This window comes from Silene latifolia, chromosome 10 (genome assembly GCF_048544455.1).
Source record: "Silene latifolia isolate original U9 population chromosome 10, ASM4854445v1, whole genome shotgun sequence".
In the NCBI taxonomy this organism is placed as follows: domain Eukaryota; kingdom Viridiplantae; phylum Streptophyta; class Magnoliopsida; order Caryophyllales; family Caryophyllaceae; genus Silene; species Silene latifolia.
Genome location: NC_133535.1, coordinates 36,273,071 through 36,293,381, shown reverse-complemented (window position 1 = coordinate 36,293,381; position 20,311 = coordinate 36,273,071). Strand labels below are relative to the sequence as shown.

The 20,311-nt window shown below is 36.3% G+C and overlaps 2 protein-coding genes across 4 annotated transcripts; one reads left to right on the top strand and one right to left on the bottom strand.

Moving 5' to 3' along the window:
- The first annotated feature begins 5,345 nt into the window (after nt 1-5,345).
- LOC141605490 (putative 12-oxophytodienoate reductase 11) lies at nt 5,346-9,469 on the top strand. Its single transcript, XM_074424285.1, has 4 exons — nt 5,346-5,520; nt 6,039-6,310; nt 7,431-7,607; nt 8,679-9,469. Exons 1-4 carry the CDS (start codon nt 5,459-5,461, stop codon nt 9,269-9,271), a joined length of 1,104 nt encoding a protein of 367 aa, XP_074280386.1. The 5' UTR covers nt 5,346-5,458; the 3' UTR covers nt 9,272-9,469.
- Nucleotides 9,470-9,788: 319 nt separating this feature from the next.
- Nucleotides 9,789-19,316, bottom strand: LOC141605489 (uncharacterized). 3 transcript variants are annotated; one of them, XR_012526365.1, is made up of 7 exons: nt 19,018-19,275; nt 15,836-18,625; nt 15,502-15,724; nt 13,815-13,897; nt 12,794-12,872; nt 10,363-10,535; nt 9,789-10,137 (listed from the first exon to the last, which is right to left on the bottom strand). XR_012526365.1 is itself a non-coding variant. In XM_074424284.1 (7 exons), exons 2-6 carry the CDS (start codon nt 18,575-18,577, stop codon nt 12,798-12,800), a joined length of 2,814 nt encoding a protein of 937 aa, XP_074280385.1. In that variant the 5' UTR covers nt 18,578-18,625; nt 19,018-19,275; the 3' UTR covers nt 9,789-10,137; nt 12,794-12,797. The 3 variants fall into 3 exon arrangements, 2 of the variants coding, with proteins under 2 accessions (XP_074280385.1, XP_074280383.1); XM_074424284.1 differs by lacking the exon at nt 10,363-10,535 and having other exon boundaries at nt 15,836-16,384; nt 16,694-18,625; XM_074424282.1 differs by lacking the exon at nt 10,363-10,535 and having other exon boundaries at nt 19,018-19,316.
- Between the last annotated feature and the right edge of the window lie 995 nt (nt 19,317-20,311).

The following is a 20,311-nucleotide window of genomic DNA, read 5'->3' as shown; positions in this document are numbered from 1 at the left end:
TTTGTTGAAGAGTAGTTTTTTGTTGGTTGTAACCATCCTGATTAAAGAAGTGGCCATTTTTTTGATGCAAAAAGAATCTGCCAAATTTTACGATATGTGTAGATCTTGATTAATTACCAAAGGGTTCTCTTATTTTGAGTAGTTTAATTACCTATTTGTCTACTTAGTGACCATTCAATTCTACTTAGTGACCAAATTTAAGTTTTATATAGTTTAACATTTGTATAAAAGTAGTTGTTTGGATTGCTTGTGACCATTATTATTAAATTTTTGGCCATTTGTTTGGATTTCTATTTGTACCGTATTAAGAGAAGGTTGTGACCATTCTGATTCAACTAGTGGCCATTTTTTGGATGGGAATAAAATGTGACCGATTTTAAGCTTTGTATAGCGGCCATTACCGTGCTCACCCTGACAGTTACAGACAAAATATCTCTCATACTCGACATTTTTTTCGATACGATGAGTGCCTTTTCTGGTACCAAAACCAGTTGCTGCGGCATGTCTATTGTACAGAGTGAGTAAGTATTCCCACTTTGTAGCCTTCAATCCGACGAGAGAACCAGAGGTATCAAAATCTGATAAATTGCAGACAAAAGAAAATGATGAACGATTGAAATTAGACGAAAGAACATTGATCATACATGAATTTTGGATGATAAATTGAACCAGGGTCCATACCAACCGCATAAATAATTGATGAGCAAACCAATTTCACGCATCAAATATGTGAGCAAACCAATTTCACGCATCAAATAATTGATGAGCAAACCAATTTTTGGATGATAAATTGAACCAGGCTTAAGATGCGTGCAGAATACATCGATGAGCAAACCAATTTCACACATCACAAAAAACATGGATGAAACGCAAGGATGGAATTGATAAATTGAACAAAAAACGTTCATTCAAAGATAAGGGTGCATATAAAAAGCGTTAATACAAGAGTCATTCAGGAGACTAATTGGTCAATTGTCAATGAAATGGGACGAAATTAGGACTGCAAAAATCGTGCATTACCTTCTTTTAGAGAAACAATTGATCCGTCCTTCAAAATAATTGAACCAGGATTAGCATCTTCATCTACAATATCGTCGTTATGGAGTGCGGGTATTGTATCATCATTGTCATTGTTGGTCATCTTTCACAGGAAAAAAAAAATGGATGACAAGAAAGGTAGAAGATGAAGCTGTTAAATGGAACGTGGGATAATACAAAGTCAAAAGAGAATATTGTAAATAAGGTATGTGTATTATTTAGTTGCTATTTTTGTGGAAATTATATTTTTTTAACATATGCCTAATTAAGTCAACCCGTTTCACTTGTTATTTGGGTTTAAATAACCAGTATCCGAGTCCGTTTCACTATTGTCGTGTTTACAACCGTTGTAAACAAGAATTTGCGTTTTAGAAATTGTAGCCGTTTGCTCTAACGTCTCAATGTAATTTTTATATTTGTTGTTCTAATAAATGAAAGGTTTTGACTATTTGATGGTATTATGGTGCAGAAAGGTGCGACTTTTGACATACATTGAAGTTTCGGTCATTCATCGTCATTTGAAATTACTTGGTGCTTTTGGTATAGATTGTTGATTCTATTGAGTGTTTCATCGCAAACGTGTTATCAAATGTATATATTATGAATTTAAATATTAAGGTTGACGTAAAAATCATCGACATATTCTTAAGCTATCATTAAGTACTTATATTTGCTCTAAACGTTTCGTTCAAATAACATTTGTTCTATTGCTCACCACATAGATATTCAATCAAATTTAAGTATGTCTTAATGGACTAAATTTATTTAAGTAAAGTGGATTTACGTTTACGAAAATGCTCTTTTGAAAAAATTTTGAACACCTATCATGATTTAAGGAATAAAGGATAACATTGCCTTTAATCAACGTTTAAATAGTTTATTATAAAATCATTCATATACCGTCTACACGATGTCCATAATTTGTTTTGAGTGATGTATAGTTAAGTGCACTCTTTAAAACCTCTTAAACAAATAAAATAATAGATAGTGTGGTGTTAAATGCATGGACTATTAATCACTGGTATGAAGTTAAATACATAATATCAAATAAAAATAAAGTGTGAAGAAAGGAAACAAAAAAAATAGAAAACAAATACCTAATATTCTCCCTAGAGAAATCGTAGAAAAACAAAATAAAAAGTAAAAAGCAAACAAAAACATACTAACTTACCATGGACACTCTTAAAAATTAGGGTTTCTTGTCGGAAACTACCTTTTATTTAGGGTCATTTGTGAACAACTACCTTTCATTTTATTTTTGGCTTTCAACTACCTTTTATTTCTTCATTTTGCGAAAAACTACCAAAAATCCACTTCCGCGAAAAAAAGTCAACTATCCGGCATTGACTTACCATTTCATGTTGAATCTAACTCTTTACTTCATAACCTTAATAATCGATGATAAAGATTGATTAAACCCGACATTAATCACCTTAATTTGTCTATCTCTTACCCGAATCAAAGTCCTAATCACCGAAACAAAATCATCATTGATATTAATCTTAACATGGTCAATAATTCTTCAACAATAATGATCTATTATGGCTTTGTTGGCAAAATTAACTCCTTGTGTTAACTATTCGAAAATAATCATGGATTCACTCGTAGGATCACTTGTGTGCGACTATCTCATTAGTTTTCGTATACCCACTATCTTACCATGAAGAGAGAAAGAAGGCACTTTAATATGACTTAGATGGACAGTAGGTTGATGAATCATGATTAGTCTGTAAGGTTGTTGAAATGTAAGGGTAAAGGTGAAAGTGATAGTAAAGGTGACGACGGAGATGGAAATGGAGATTGAGATGGTTGATGCGTTGATATTGCTTTGAACAAACTTTTGATAAGGTGTTGGGCATGGAGAGGAGCTTTTTCGGATTTTGTTGGGTGAACAAAGGGAGAAATATGGGTTATATGTGTGAAAAAGGAAGAAAAGAGCAAGTCAACGCCAGAAAGTTGACTTTTGTTCGCCGAAAGTGGAATTTTTGGTAGTGTTTCGCAAAATGAAGAAATAAAAGGTAGTTGAAAGCCAAAAATAAAATGAAAGGTAGTTGTTCACAAATGGCCCTAAATAAAAGGTAGTTTCTGACAAAAAACATAGACATATTACTCCACATAGTTTTCCCTTCTTTTCTACATCTCTACCACTAACTCGACCACCCCATTACAACCTACCATAAATCTACTACACTTATGCGGAATTACCACCAACCAAAACACCATATCCAGTGTCCCGCCTATCACTAGACCAAATGCACCCGTGATTTTTACGGGTAAAAAACTAGTTTAGAGTTAGAAGAGTGAAATTGATTAAAATCATATTTAAATTTATATTATATTTATATGTTACCTCTTTTATAAGAAAATAATCACTAACTATTATGCAATCGTTTCCATAATTTTTCTGAATCAGATTAGTTTTTAAAAATACCCGTTACATTTGTGAAATGTTTTATATTCCTTAAAATATTTGTGACACTTTTTTAAGAAATAAAAAAGTAAAAATATTATTTTCATAATTCGTAAATCGTTCTTTTAAATGTGTTGTATATTGTTTTTACCGGTAGGTTTTCGTTATAAGGTCAATATGCATTTGATTTACATTTTATATCTAACTTAATTAGTTTAAATTAGTTGTGCATGTAAAATATGCGGAGTAGCATTGTATGTAATAGTAATAATAGGTGAAGACAAATACATTTTAACATAAAGTAACTTTGGATTGCAGTAAATTTTATTTTTCTACCCCCATACTACTACTCCATTCTATTCACTATAATCTTCCATTTGTTTGTGGCACGAGTATTAAGGCTATCAATAAAATATGAGTAAAAGAGTTGTGTGTGGTTTGATGATAGGAGGGAGAGATGAATAATTAGGAGTTAAATATGGAATTGTGAGCCACAAACTAAGGGAAGGAATAAAATAAGAGTAAAAGGGGTCGTTTGGTTGCATATAGGAATTTGTATTGCCTAGGAAGTCATAAAACACGTGAATTTGGAGTTCATGTGAATTGCAAAAAAATGTTTGGTTGCCATGGAGGAAGTGCAATTCATGTAGGCATTCTAACTTACCTAGGGGGGCCTAGGTAAGCAACTTCCTCCATTATGGAGGAATTGGAATTCATGGGAACTTCCAATTCATGTGAATTGGGGTAACCAAACAACATACCCATTTTGCAATTCACATGAATTTAAGTTCTTGCATTGTTTAGTGTGTAACCAAACGACCCCAAAGAGTTGAGTGGAGTTTGGTCATTGGAGAGAGAGAAAAATAAAATAAGAGTATAAGTTTTCAAAAATAGTGAGAGGAAGAAAATCTGAATACTCCATTTTAGAAAATAGGGGAAATTATAGTGTATAGGAGGAGTATTATATTTCGTAGATATTATAACATCAAACTAATAGCGAATTAGTTTATGTAAAAAATTGAATCAAGGCTGTTGTATATTGCAAAATCAAAAAACGGATAATTCACGCGATACTCTTAAGATTTGCCACTTTGCACGAAATACCCAAATTTTTGATCCGCAAATATTAAAGAGGTTATAACTCGTGTTTACGAGTTCCAAAAGTGACGAATTTTTTTTTCCAAATCACTCATCTTTCCGAGAACTACAATTTGAAAAAAAATTGTCGCATTTGAATTCCGCTACTAGGAGTTATTTTGCGTCAAAGGTTTTTCGACCAAACAAACTTTGAGTGAGCATATCTCCTAGTTGTCAAACTTTTTTTTCAAATTGTAGTACTCGGAAAGATGATCGATTTGAGAAAAAAAAATCTTCACTTTCTGAGTTTGTAAACACGAGTTATGACCTCTTTATGTTTTTGGATAAAAAATTTGATTATTTTGTGCAAAGTGACCAACTTCAGGGGTATCGCGTAAATTATTCGATAAAAAAAATTAAATAGCACCCTAGTTTTCATATCAATAGGAATTACACAAATTCTCACTTTAGACGGACACTATCCGTTTAAAACTGTAAACTTTTAGTTTCCCTCTCACAAAATGAGAGTGAATGATGTGAGTGGGTGTGATGAATATCACCACGTGCTCTTCCATTTGCATTTTGTGGGAGGGTCATTATTCATCTACAACTTTAGACGAATAATATCTAACTACAATGAGACAGATTGGAGGAATTCAAATCATCCTGAGATCCCGTTTGGTAGTGGTCGTTGGGAACCTGAAACTAAAAGTGAGGGAAATTCAGAATTCATACTGTAGAAAAAAGAGGTCAGTGCTGAGGTCAGCGCCTAAAGGTCAGCATATTGTAGCATATAAAGTGTGAAACACCTTTTTGTCAAGGAAAATGGTCAACTATTTGCTGCCGGGAAACCTTTATAAGTAATTGTACCTGTACGATTCAGTTACACCCATTCATCCATTTCCATTTGCATTTCCATTTCCATCATCGAAAATGGCAGCAACTATTCCTCTAATGACCCCTCATCAAATGGGCAATTTCAATCTGTCTCACAGGTCTTACTCTTTTCTTCTTTTTTACCATTTTTCATTTTGTTCAATTCATGTCTATCCTTTTCTGTTTTTGTGTAATAAAACAAGTTTTTATATTTTTGAATTTTCTTCTAATTTACTTTTATGCATCCGCCCACTGGGTAAGAGGTTTCGAAATTGGTAGTACGGGTACCACTGGGGCAATGGGTTGTTGTTGCTGCAATGCTGCTGCTCTTGTTCATTGTTGTAGGACTCTTCTCATTTCTATAATTGCATCATTTCCATGTATCAAGGAAGCTGGTATATGACTGTATCTGTATCTTACCATTCTAACATCTGTATGTTACCAGATTGCTAGCTGATAACTTTAAGTATTGAGTGTCCCTTGACTTTCTTCACCCATATCCTTAATAACTTGTGCTGATTTTAGATAGACCCCTTTAATCAGATTAGTTTTCCATAGAGCATTAGCTTAAGTTCTGCGTATGTATCTCCTTACTGTGGCAGTCTGGCTTCATATGCTAACTTGTCTTCTCATTCAGAGTTGTTTTGGCTCCATTGACGAGGCAACGATCGTATGGAAATGTACCTCAACCACATGCAGTATTATATTACTCACAACGTACTACTAATGGCGGTCTTCTCATAGCTGAAGCAACTGGTGTTTCTGATACTGCTCAAGGCTATCCAGAAACACCTGGCATTTGGACAACCGAGCAGGTTGAAGCTTGGAAACCTATTGTTAATGCCGTCCATGCAAAAGGTGGCATCTTTTTTTGTCAAATCTGGCATGTTGGTCGTGTTTCAAATCAAGGTATATATGACTTCAATTTTCTTAATTTCATGTTAAATGCTTATCAAAATTAGTAATTCAACTTTTTGGGATGAATCCAACTCTAGCTTTGACTGACAATTCGAATGAATCTTCTTCTTGTCTTAATTCTAACTATTATTGAGGACGGAGTGGTGTGTAATGGATGCACCATTTTGTGGATTACTAATGTAACGGAAAGGAGAAGAAAGGATGAAGAAGTGGGAGTGAATAATGAAGCATTTACTTCTAACTGATTAAAAATGGTAGGAAAACAATCTCAGTCATTTGGAACAATCTACTCCACCTCTAACCCTGGCTTCTTAATGGAGTATACTGTTTTACTTAATTTATTGTCCCTGGTTATTATGCTAAACATATTGACCAGAGATTGCTAATATTAGTTGGAACAATATTATATGGGTAGATGGATTGTCAATTTGTCATTGGAGTACAACAAAGACATTACCCTGTGCCTTTGTGACTTCTGTTTGTGGCGGGTTAAGGGCTTCGGATGACATTACCTTACTCCTACGGAGTATGTTTTAGAGGAGTTATTTGCTGATGACTACTGCTTTGTCTTTCTAAACTGAGTTTTTTTCTATATTTCTCACTGCTTGGTTTATAATTTATATTATTTTATTACTGTAAGACCATGCCCAAGCAAGGTCACTAACTGGGTCGTGACCTTGTTGGGTCATGCTAATGACGGTAATTAAGGAATATTAAGGTGGTAATTTGGTGACCTTGAATAACTCAGGGTCAATTGGTGACCTTGAGTTGAGTTGGTGACCTTGTTGGTGACCCGGTAGGTGTGATTAAGAGGAAAAAATATTGGTGACCCGATTATCTCGACCTTCTGCTTGGGGATGGTCTAAGGGGGTTCTCAACAACAGTTCTTTGTTGATCCAAGAAAGAGTGTTATATTAATTCGTTATCTTGTAAATTAATCAAAGTGTACAACGTAAGAGTAGTGAGTGGTTCTGAAGCCGTAGTGTTTCCGGAATTTCCTTTGTTTCGTATACATTCTGTATATACACTTTTTTAATGGGGATACCTTTTCCACGGTTTCTGTTAGATTCCTTTGCATTTTGCTGACATGATTTTTTTTTCCCTGGACAAGGTTTTCAGCCAAATGGGCAAGCTCCAATCTCTTGCACAGACAAACCTATAACGCCTCAAGTTCGGGCAAATGGTGTAGATGTTGCACAATTCTCCACTCCAAGACGGCTTGCAACAGATGAGATACCTTCAGTTGTCAATGATTTCAGACTTGCTGCTAGGAATGCTATAGAAGCTGGTGAGTTTTATGTTGTTCGGCTTTATTTAAGATTACTTGGTCGGTTTCTCTTTATATAGGTGGAGGAACTAAATGCGGTTATGTAGTGTGTCTTGGGAAAAGATTACAAATTGTTTCTTTTCAGGTTAAGCTTGTTTCCTAGTTAAGGTCTTTGAATATTAAAGCCAGATTGATTTGAAGGATTTAAAATGGTAAAGGAGATAGTTGTAAAGCTAATGGTCGATTTCCCTTGTATATGATGAAATTAGCTGGTAAAGGAAATGAAATAATTAGGGAATGAGGCAAACTCTTGCTACCTTTCTCAAATATTGTTGCTCTATAGCCCCCTTACTATATAATTGGACTACAATGAACACGAGAGTAGCCCCCCCCCCCTCCTTTTTTTTATTTCATTTACAACAACGATATTAGTTGAGTGCCGCAAAGGTTGTCTCCAGATAACTCGAATTAAAAATTACATCGAGAATTGGACTGAAGGACTCATTTCATCCAAGAAAACACAACTTGTTTAGCGAGTCATTTTGCTTTACTCCATTATAATCTAGAGCCAAATAATAATGAGTGTTTGGCTCTATTGGAAATGGATTTTTTTCCCCCATATATTACCTTGAAGTTGCTAGAGGAAGCAGTGATTAGTAGATATTACATTTCTAGACTTAAATTTATCTAAACCAAAGAATTGAAAACTTCTATCCTTTTTCTTTTCTATCAGACACCAAGGGTTTGTCTTCTTTTCCACCATTTTCGGTGGATGGGATTTGAAATGATCGGTCGTACTGTCCGTCTGCATTAACGGAAGCTTGATCGTATGTCTCGTATTTCTTGTACTGTTCAGCTCTTTCTACAGTATTGAATGTACTCCGTATTAGGAAGTGCTTTTGAAATGCTATTTCACCAGAAAATGTGCCCTAGTATGATTAGTGGAAATGTGCAGTACTGTGGTTAGGGCAAGAATAAGAAATATTACGATTTTTGTTGTTTACCGCTCTAAGTTATGGGGGGTTCAGGTTGTTTTACCTCGTGGTTGTCTAGCGCCATAAAATTTTTAACTCTGTGTTGTTTGTTATCTAGGTTTTGACGGTGTTGAAATACATGGCGCCCACGGCTACCTCATTGACCAGTTTATGAAAGACAAAGTCAATGATCGAACAGACCAGTATGGTGGGTCTCTAGAGAACCGCTGTAGATTTGGTCTGGAAGTAGTCGAAGCTGTTGTAAATGAGATTGGTGCAGATAAAGTCGGGTTTCGCATCTCTCCCTTTTCTGATTATTCGGAAGCAAGCGACTCAAACCCTGAAGCTCTAGCCCTGTATATGGCCAAATCCCTGAGTAATTATGGAATTTTGTATTGTCATGCTGTTGAACCAAGGATGGTAACCTTAGGAGAGAAGAAGGAATGCCCTCATAGTCTTTTGCCCATGAGAAAGGCCTTCAATGGTACTTTCATCGTTGCTGGAGGTTATGGCAGAAAAGATGGGAATCAAGCTGTTTCTAACGGACATACAGATCTTGTGGCGTATGGCCGCTTGTTTTTGGCTAACCCAGATCTGCCTAGAAGATTTGAGCTTGATGCTCCTCTTAACAAGTACAACAGAGAAACCTTTTACATTCTGGATCCAGTTGTCGGGTATACTGATTACCCATTCCTTGAAACCACCGAATAGCCCAGACACATGGTCTGGATTGGAAATTCTTGCAAACTTCTGAATTGCGTAATTACAAGGCTACGTCATTTTAACGAGTCTTATATGAGATGATCTCACATACCCGATATTCTTATATATTTGCCGTTAGTCATAGTTTTAATGGGTTGGTCTTATATGTAAACATCTCCTATTTTTATACCATCATTTTTATGTTTACTCTCGTATTTTAGTAATTTGTTGTATATTCTAGTGGATGATGCTACTTTGTTCCATGTTTATATGATGGAATTACAAACGAAGATGCATAAGATTGGAGTCTATTTGCATTTCTGCCGCAACTGTAAGGCGTATGTGTGTTCAAGTATCTCAAAATAAATAATTTTGGTTCTTTTAATCATATTTCCACCTACGTTAACATTGAGATGGATTTACAGTAGTTCCTTTTTTCGACTCCTTTTGTGGTTTTTCATCTCAGTCCAAGAGCAGTTTTTACTTTCTAACCTTGAGTCCTTACTATCTAACCGCAGGCACTTGATTCTCAGGCGAAAAAAGGGCCGAACTTGTGACACATTTGTTTTACATGTATTAATTTTGTATGTCTGGATCTTTGAAAATAAATACAAAGACGCAGGTTGAACTTGCAACGTTAATGATGATGTGTCACAGACAGATGGCTGTACATATCCTGTTGAAGCAAGTACATATCTGTGGAGGTCAGGGGCAAGTGCCTTCATGTTTTTCTGGCTACTTCGACTGTCAGCGTGTGAGAGAGACTTGAGGTTGACGAGAATAACAATGTGCTTCCAGAGGATCCAAAATTGTAAGAATTAGGACCTCAAACCGTAGGAGTGCCAGCACTAATTCGTCTAACAGATTTAAGAAGCCTACACAAAATATGAGTTGCCAAATGATCAATTGCACCAAATTATCAAATATAGTACGAGTAACTATATGGAAAAGTTGTCAGATTACTATCTTTTATCATCAACCTGTCGAAACTTGCTACTACCTTATAAAAACTTTTTCAAAGCATACCACCATCTAAACCACTTCTGATCCAACATACATTATTGTAAGCGGTTTCCAGCAAAAAAAAAGAAAAATCGCACCTCTCCAGCCATGTCCCTCGTCTCCGCGCCTCTTCGGACATACCCTTCAACACCTCAATTTTTCCGCCACCAACTTGATCCACCACATGCTGCTCCTCTCACCTCCTTGTCTTTCAAGGACTTGTGTGGCCATCACTACTACCAAAATCTGCCTCCATCCCCGTCGTCAAACCCTACAACCACCAGATCTCGTTGGTTATGAGGAGGGTTAGTGGGTCATGGCTGGTGGTGGTAGATGGTGAGGCGGTGTTTGGAGGTGCTTAAAGAATGTCGATGGTGATGGATGGCAACTGTGGTGTTGAACACTGTTGAGCAGTGGTTGATGATGCTGGCCGCTGGGTTGTTCAATGATGCTGGGTGTCTTAGTGGATGAGTGTGGGAAAAGTGAGGCTGGTGATTGGTGAAAGAAGGCATTGGTGACTGGTGAGGCTAGTTGCGGCAGATGAAGGTGGGATGAGTATGGTGGTGACGGACTGACGACGGTTGTCTTGGGAATGTTAGAGAAGGGTTGGGTATCTAACAAGGGGTATTACGGTCATTTACTATTTTTTGGCCTGAAATTATTTAAGCTACCAATTTTGGAAAATAAGTTGTTTTGGTGGTAGTAAGTGTTGAAAAAGTGAATCCATTTTTGAAATAATGGTCAAAAATAAAATATTTGTCGTTTTGGGTCGATTTTGAAAATATTTGTCAAAATGGTGTCCACGTAGGCTCGGGATTTCTGGACCTAAAACACGCCACTACCAATGGCGTGTTTATAATGAGTAGGGAAAGAAACTTCATTAAAAAATGGACTGAAACAAACACGCCATTGGGAATGGCGGATTTTGGAGGGGAAACACGCCACCCCCTATGGCGTGTCTTATGTAATTTTTTTTTTTTTTTTTTTTTTTTTTTTTTTTTTTAAGTTCGATCGGTTGAGGAAAAAAATTGTTGTAAAGACACTAATCGCTAATGGCGTGTTTCCTTCACAAAACACGCCATTAGTAGTGGCGTGTTTCAGGTCTAGAAATCCCGAGCCTACGTGGACACTATTTTGACAAATATTTTCAAAACCGACCCAAAACGACAAATATTTTATTTTTGACCATTATTTCAAAAATGGACTCTGAAAAAGTTTTTATAAGGTGGTAAGTTCAAAACTTGATTTTACAAGAGAATTTTTAACAATCCAAACTAAAAATTGCATTTCTCCTAGGGAAAAAAGAAAAGAATAACTAGATGAATATAACTAGACTTAGCAAAATGACCGCACCTGCCCTAAACCTGAAATATATTTTTTTTCTGAAATGATAGTAAAAAAATGACGATTTGGCTTGATTAAAATTTGTTTGTTAAAGTGATGTTCAAGTAGAAATAAGAAAACCTAAATATGAGATAATGGACAAACATGTTATTCCCAATGGCGTGTCGAATGTAGCTCAAACTGGAGAAAAAAAAGGAAAGGGATTTTTTTTTTCATCCACTAATAAACACGTTAGTGCGGATGATGTCTATTGAAGAAGACACGCCATTAACAATGATAGATCGAGTCGGGTCATTTGTCTTTTACACATTTCGTTTCGAGTCAGATCATTTCGGGGTTTGGGTCAATTTCGAATGTGTTGTTGTCGGGTCATTTGCAGTTCGGCCGCTTCGGCTCAGGTCATTGTCGGATATGGGTTATATTAGGTAGTCGTTTTCACTTCAGTGGTTGAAAATACTTTGATTAATAACTTGACTAATAAAAGAGGTTCTTTTTGCAAAATTACTTTTACACTAAGAAGTGTTAAAATAATACTCTATTCGGTATGACTTGAAATTAATCGTATTGGGTTAGCTTGGGTCAGTTTGGATCATTTTAAAACTAGGTCAATTACGTGTCAGGTGGTTTTGGGACGGGTCAACATCAGCTCAATCACAGGGTTTGGTCAATTCGGGATCCAGTCGTATTCGGGTCTAGGGTCAGCTTTGACAAGTTTAAACAACTACATGTCTGGTTGATATTTCGGTTTGAAGTCTTCTATTGTTAAACGATACTACCATGTATGTGTGGTTTCCTCAATACTATGTGGACACCAAATAAGTTTTAATCTGAACAAAAACGAAAATTTTATTTTTTTAATTTCTTGGCATTTTCTTGAAGAAAACCTCCACCTCAAATAGGCTCCATTCGCACAACTCAAATATTACACGGAACCCGAATTGACCCAGCCCCGACTAGACCAAACAGTCTTTTACGGGCCTAGAAATTGAACCGACATAAAAGTGATCTAAAAATGACCCGAACTGAAATGACAAATCTTATCTCATTGGAAAAAAAATCATAATGTTGACCCAAATCACACCTGATTAACCCGTCTTTCCCCACTATCAGAAAATAACCCAATTCGAACTGACTTGTAACAAAAATGAAATGTAATGTAAGAGACAGTAGTAATAAAAAACTTACATAATCAGGCAGATCCATGTATCATAGTCATTAAAGAGTCATCCATCCAAGGCTTACATATATTTCCACATGGAAGTTTCTGAAACAATGGAAACAAAAAATCTCATTGTAATTTGTAAGAATGTCATCGAACACAAAGGTTAACAGAAAGTAAAAATGCGCAATTCTATACAAAAAAAGACAAGAAAAAGGCACGAAAAAGGAGCATATCTGTTTTTTTTTGTTTTTTAAATAATCGTATAAAACGAAGTGTTAAGCAAAATGGGTCGGTTGAAAGCTATTTCTCAAACTGGGGTCTAAGTAGGCTACAGATTTCGCGAACTTAGGTCAGGACTAATTTAATGGCAATTGACAGTTGCATCGCGCTAATTTAATACCATGCTTTCCAGCCGCCCCAGTTGTGATACATATTAGTTCCCCAACAGACCTTAAATTTGGCGGATTTCACATGTTGGGTGGAATTGAATCATGGTCCCCGCTACACCAAAACGCAACTGAGCTGTGAAGTTTTAAGATTACGACAACTGCATTTTGAGGCAGTATCCGCCACACATTTGGGGAGCTGGTTTGGCAGCAATTTCTTCTAGAATGTATTCTTTTGGTTATAAATTTATAATGTTGTGTTCATCATCCTATTCTGTCTTTAGGTTTGTTTGGGATCAACATATTATGAGTCAATGTACAAGATATAAAGACAAATACCTTAATAATTACATTTGCATTGTCAAATGGGCACCTTAACCACACGATCCCGGTCACTTGCATCACTTCTTGCAACTATTTTTATACATAACAGCTAACTAAATGGCAAGTGCTATGGCAACCGGCGACTCGATTATCAATATAACATAAATGTCGAATTACTGAACTCGTAATCATGATTCCCAAGGGATATTGTTCAATGCATAAAAGATAATCTTCAAGGGAGGAAAACATAAAAGGAAACCAATTCACTGTCAAATATAGATAAGTTTTTGACCTTCAATATAGAAAAATAAAAAGAAAAGGATAAGTTCGTTACCTTTATGTAAAAGGAAAGCATTCGTAAAAGATTCAACACCTTGGGTGGATCAGATTTGACTTTGTCGATTTCACTACTCAAATCTGATAAAAATCAAAGCAGATAATCAGGAATGATAGTCCATGTTTTCAAAAGCAGAATTCAATACAAAATGTATAAGTTATAGAATAAAAGGGAAGCAATCAAATCTACACACTAAAAGATACACTAGAAACTAAAAAGGCATGTCTACACCAGCAAGCAAATTCACAAGTCTGTTGTTGACAACCGTATTGCCAGAGACCCTACAGTTGTACACAAAGACAGAGAGGAGAACCAATGTTCAATATCATGAGAATAAGCAACATAATCGGTAAATAAAAAACACACCAGATAGACAGACAGTTAAAAAGGGCCACTTGGGTAGTTAATGTAGCTTTTTTTAGTGGCTTAGACACAACAGCAAAGCCAAAACTGAACCTTGGGGCAAAAATGTTAACTGAGATTTGGAGAGTAATTTCAATAGGATTTGAAGGCAATCTTAGATTAAAAAAAAAAGTCCGCAAAATCAGCATAAGAAGCCTTATACCACCAATGCTGGTGGGCTCAACTTCTTATAAACCTTATTGCCAGCAACCAGCTTGGCACATGCATTCTAGTGCTTATTAACACCAAAAAGTTTTAATTAACATACTCGTATGGTTAGGGGGGCTCCTACATGAAAAAGGTGCATATTCATTTCCCTCACTTTCTTTTGTCTTTTAGTTCAGTTCTAACACGGACGGCATATTCAACAAGTAATATTATCTTTCTTTTTTAAATCAAAAGACTGACAGAGTGACAGATAAATAAGTTGTATTTAAAATTCTAATTAAACACTAATGTTTTCATAATCCAATGCAGCAAACGACTTGTTTACTTCTAGCTTATAATGGAATCAAGCATGTGCCTCACTACCCAGGCCACACGTTTACCATTTATTGTGAAGTATTCACTGGATGTAATCTAGGTAGCACCAAAACGGATACGGACACGACACGGCCACGCGACACGGCATCCCATGAAATTTAGGACACGGGACACGTCATTTAAAATTAATAAAATATATATTTTATAGTTATTTATGTGTGATTTTATTTTTGAAAAAGTATTGAATATTAAATTTAAACAAGTGAAAGTAAAACTTGACGTTAAATATAACTCATTCTAATTTCCAAAACCAAAAACCAACTTATAATCAATCTATTTCGACATCTCATTACTAGTCTAAAAAACATCATTTGCCCCAATTCAACTTATTTCCCCACCAAATTCAACCATATAACAATTTCACGCCATTTACCTTAAATTCAACTTGATTCCGTTTGAAGGTGTGTCCAAATACCATGGACACAGCTCAAAATACCATGGACACGTGCCCAAATAAAAGATGAAAGTTAGACACGGCTTTACAAGTGTCCAACACGTTTTGATGTGTGTCCGACGAGTGTCGTGTCCGACACGGGAAGGCCGATTAGGAGGAGTGTCCGTGCTACCTAGGATGTAATTCTTGAAGAAATTTTCATTATGGGACAGCCAGGGACAAGGCTGCGTACATTTAATCCCCAGACCCAATACCTCGCCATAGAGGGAGTTCTTGAGGCATTGTGGTAATGTTGTAGTTGTCATAACTAAGCAAAAATCAACTTCCAAAGAAAAAGACACCCACCAGGATTCCAGTCAAGCAATGAGCGGCCCATCTGTCCTGGCCTGTGAGACCCGCCACTACGTGAATCCCTGTGGGTCAGGACAGCTGATCGAAAGCTTACTTCCTTCCAAAGTTGTTCATGCTCCTGTTCGCTATAAGGCTGATTTAGAATTACAAGTAATTTCTTCCGCATATTACTAGGCACCCTATGTGAGACTTTCAAACTGTTATAAGGTTGCTTGTCCTGCGATATATCATACACCATGACATATAAGTGTCACTAACATAAATACGACATATTGGACAAAATCAAAAGGAGCACTTCATTTTCTATAATATGTTATTGGATGCTTACAAACAGAGGCATTGTCGATCTTGATGCAGGAATAAATGATGTTGATGGGCGAGTTGGCTGCTTTTCAGTGGCAACTCGAACTGTCAAAGGGAGACCAGCTACAATTTTACGCGTTGACTGATCACTTGATTCAGCAGCAATACTTGTACGCAGATTATTTTTTATGGGCTGATCACTTTTAATGGGAGGATTACCTGAGTCAGCCACAACTGTGACATGCCGTTTACAGGATAATTCGTACAAAACTCGCTCATTGTCCCCAAATTTGTAGACAACGGACTCCCCAATGACTTTCAGATTTTTCAGAAACAAGTCGTACACCTCATTGACCACACTTTTCTGAAAACTTGAATTCTTTGGAGCTGATCTCGAATTGATAATGACATTTACGCATTGATCCTCCTTAAAACTTGAATTCTGTGGCTTTTTTATTATCTTACTGGAACCAGAACCTGCTACACCAGATTTTTTACCATGGCTGACATTCAAATTTCTCTCTTCTCGAATATGATTACCAGTATCAGACATTAACTTTCTCTTCTTTATCACCTCACCAACAGTCCTCTTCTCTTGGACATTTACCCATTGATCCTCCTTAAAATCATCGGGATTAAGAGGGATTGGATTTTTCTCCTCAGTCCTCTCCTTATCTTGGAAATCAGCAAACCTAACAGAAATACGATTTTTCTTTTCCATCGTCTGCTTGCCCTGGAAATGATCAGAACTATGTGGCTTTGTTATTATCTTACTGGAACCAGAACCTTCTACACCAGATTTTTTACCATGGCTGACATTCAAATTCCTCTCTTCTCGAATATGATTACCAGTATCAGACATTAACTTTCTCTTCTTTATCACCTCACCAACAGTCCTCTTCTCTTGGACATTTACGCATTGATCCTCCTTAAAATCATCGGGATTAAGAGGGAAGGGATTTTTCTCCTCAGTCCTTTTCTTATCTTGGAAATCAGCAAAACTAACGGAAATAGGATTATTCTTTTCCGCCGTCTGCTTACCCTGGAAATGATCAGAACTATGTGGCTTTGTTATTAATTTACTGGAACCAGAACGTTCTGCACCAGATTTTTTACCATGGCTGACTTTCAAATTCCTCCCTTCTCGAATATGATTGCCAGTATGAGACATTAACTTTCTCTTCTTTGACACCTCAGCAACAGTCCTCTTCTCTTGGACATTTACGCATTGATCCTCCTTAAAATCATCGGGATTAAGAGGGAAAGGATTTTTCTCCTCAGTCCTTTTCTTATCTTGGAAATCAGCAAAACTAGCAGAAATAGGATTATTCTTTTCCGTCGTCTGCTTACCCTGGAAATGATCAGAACTATGTGGCTTTGTTATTAATTTACTGGAACCAGAACGTTCTGCACCAGATTTTTTACCATGGCTGACTTTCAAATTCCTCCCTTCTCGAATATGATTGCCAGTATGAGACATTAACTTTCTCTTCTTTGTCACCTCAGCAACAGTCCTCTTCTCTTGAACATCCTCGTCAAGGGATTTTGCCATTCTGTTACAGAAATCTGAATCTTTTAGGTTAGAAGTGTTAGTTTCACTGGAATCTGAAATCATCACATCTAGGACATCACAACCATTGGTCGAAGAATATGAATTGTTCCTCTTCGTACCCTTGCCACAAGTTCTTTCTTTTTGCGCACTATTAACCCCATAAGATCCGACATTTCTCTTATTATTCTTCAGGGATATATTCCTCTTCTCTTGGACATAAACATGAGGACTCCTAGAATGCGAAATTTTTCTCTCCATACTCTCACCACGAGTTTTCTTTTTCAGCGTATTGCTAACCCCATAAGATCTTAAATTTCTCCTATTATTCTTCCCAACAATATACATTTCTGCTTGGGCATAACTATCACTCGAGGAACATGAGTTTTTTCCCTTGGTGATATCAGCTTGGGTTCTCTCCTCCGTATTTTTCCTCCTGCTCTCACCACGAGTTCTCTTCTTGAGTGTATTTCTAACCCCATAAGAACTAGCATTTCTCCTATCATTCTTTTCAGCAATATTTCTCTGGTCTTGGATGTATTCATTGCTCGAAGGACATAAAAAGTTTCTTTTCGTGCTCCCTCCGCGATTTCTCTTGATTTGTGTAGTGTGAACCCCAGCAAGTCTTCTACGAGTCTTCTTAGCATTATTCCTGTCTTCACGAATATTATATTGACATCCATTTTTTAGACCTTTCCACTTCATCGCATCATCAGAATGAACATTCTCCTCTTCATACATGATACGCAATGGTACACCATGTACAAGTGGCACCACAACCATATATGAATTCCCATGTTCCTTCAAGTTATCCAAGAACATCAAATACTGTGGATCAGCCACGTGTTCCTCTATGGGCACGCCATGTTCAACTGGCACATCAAGCTTATATGAATTCCCATGTTCTTTTAAGTTTTCCAAGAACATCACATACTCCGGATCAGCCTCATCTTCCTCCACGGGGTCCAGTTTAACAGAAGACTTTTCTAAGTCTAGCAAATATGTAAGATAATTTTCATCAAATAGGTCATCATCATCCATACCCATATCATTTTTGGTATTACCCACGCCGCAATTTTGTTTCATACGTAACTTACTCAACTCTATATCCAAAAGACAATCCACACCCCCGCATCCATTCATCCTATCTCGTAATCTATTGAAATCAACAGCATAATTTGCATCTTTAGCAAATGTTTTCGGTTTCCTACCGACCATTGCTCCACAACTTTGACGAATATAAGTATGTATCAACTATCAATCAACCTGAACAACAAGCAGTGCATGACCAATTACCCTAAATAATTAAATAATAAATAATAAATAAAACAATTCTTTTAGTGGATTGTTCTTGCAAGACGAAACTCCCTTTAAAACAATATCTTCCAAACCAAGTGAGCAAGGAAGAAACACAGACATTTGAAGCAATTAAATTTTGGTTGTGGCGGTGTTTTCAAAAACACCTTTCACAACCGATTAAAATAAGAGCAAGTGGATGTCAGAGGTATTTTTACAATGAGATTTTATGCAATTAAAAACCAAGAGAATTTTGCAATTAAACCTGGTGTGGTATACTGTGAAGAATCCTGAGCTAGCCATGTACAAAACTACAATTATACAAAAAAAAAAAAAACACAGAAGAATGGAAGATGACAAACCTGGAATTGCAATGTTGGCAAAAATGTAGTGATTTTGTGGGAAAATAATTTAGTGTTAAGATGGTGAAATTTTGAGGATGAAATGTTTTATATTTTGGTGAAATCTACACTTAACGGGTCTGACAAAGGAGGATTCTTCTGTTGTTCAAGATCTCCAACCACAGCTCTATTTATTTCTGACTACGGACTACGAACTACGAACTACGGACTACGGACTACGGACTAACTCACTTCTCAGTTCTCACTAGGAAATGCCTTCAATTATACTTGCTTCATTTCATCATTTGTTGGCATTATTCGGAAGAATTTTTACAATAATTTGCATTGTATAGAATAAAATATGGGACGTACTAAATCCCGCACATTATTTTACTTAAATCCCGCACACTTTTCCCCTTATTTCAAATGTACCCTTTTCATTTCTCACCCCCACCAAGACTGAAACAAGTGAGGGAAACGAGAGAAATAAAAAAAAAAAAAATTATGAATTACCACTTAATATGTTCCATTTTTTTTACAAATTATCACCTAATATATTCAACTTTACAAATAACCACCTAACTTTCTTGTTTATCGACACCAATCTACTTATTTTACCTTATTGTGACGGTTTTGCGTAAATCGATTCGGTTTCATTTTAACGACTTCCAATCATTTTTTATAACCAAACTACCCTTATTAATTATTATACCCACACTCTATCATCCCCTCTCACTTTACGATTACACCCTCATTCAGTAACCCTAGAAATCAATTTAGTGATTCCTTCAATTTATCCGTTTTCAACACCATTAATTTGTTATTTGGTTTTGCTTGTGTTAGAGATGATGAATTATTGATATGGGGTTTTGGTTTGTTATCAGTTAAGACTTGCCAAATGACGTCCTTCTGCCATCAAATTATTTTCCTTTTTTGTTTCAACTGCAGATTATAACTAGAGGCATAGTCGAAGCTCGCACTCAATAATTTGGTCAACCTTGGAACTCATCAAAGGTCTAATGAATTATTCTCATCCTTTTTTGCTACCTTACAACTAGAGGCAAAGATTAAGAATTTGGAGAGAGTGCTTCACCGAGTATGTTACTGCACAAACATTTCTGGGTTTTTTGGGGATTGGGTGTTGATTTGGAGGAATGAGAGGGAGTATGTGTAAATAGTGAGTGTGTCTATAATAATTAGTAAGGGTAGTTTGGTCATTTAAATAATCGGAAGTCGCTAAAACAATGAAGAAGCTTTGTCTTGGCCGAATGGGCCATGGCCCGGGTGGACATTTTTAGGATAATTAATAAACGTG

What these genes read in the sequence shown, in the direction of transcription:
- LOC141605490 (XM_074424285.1), top strand. Translation starts at nt 5,459, where the DNA reads ATGGCAGCAACTATTCCTCTAATGACCCCTCATCAAATGGGCAATTTC. An exon ending in AATTTCAATCTGTCTCACAG is followed by an intron (nt 5,521 to 6,038) that starts GTCTTACTCTTT and finishes CTTCTCATTCAG; the next exon opens with AGTTGTTTTGGCTCCATTGA. An exon ending in TGGTCGTGTTTCAAATCAAG is followed by an intron (nt 6,311 to 7,430) that starts GTATATATGACT and finishes TCCCTGGACAAG; the next exon opens with GTTTTCAGCCAAATGGGCAA.
- LOC141605489 (XM_074424282.1), bottom strand. Translation starts at nt 18,577, where the DNA reads ATGGTCGGTAGGAAACCGAAAACATTTGCTAAAGATGCAAATTATGCT. An exon ending in GATCGACAATGCCTCTGTTT is followed by an intron (nt 15,725 to 15,835) that starts GTAAGCATCCAA and finishes GATATATCGCAG; the next exon opens with GACAAGCAACCTTATAACAG. An exon ending in ATTGCTTGACTGGAATCCTG is followed by an intron (nt 13,898 to 15,501) that starts GTGGGTGTCTTT and finishes GATTTTTATCAG; the next exon opens with ATTTGAGTAGTGAAATCGAC.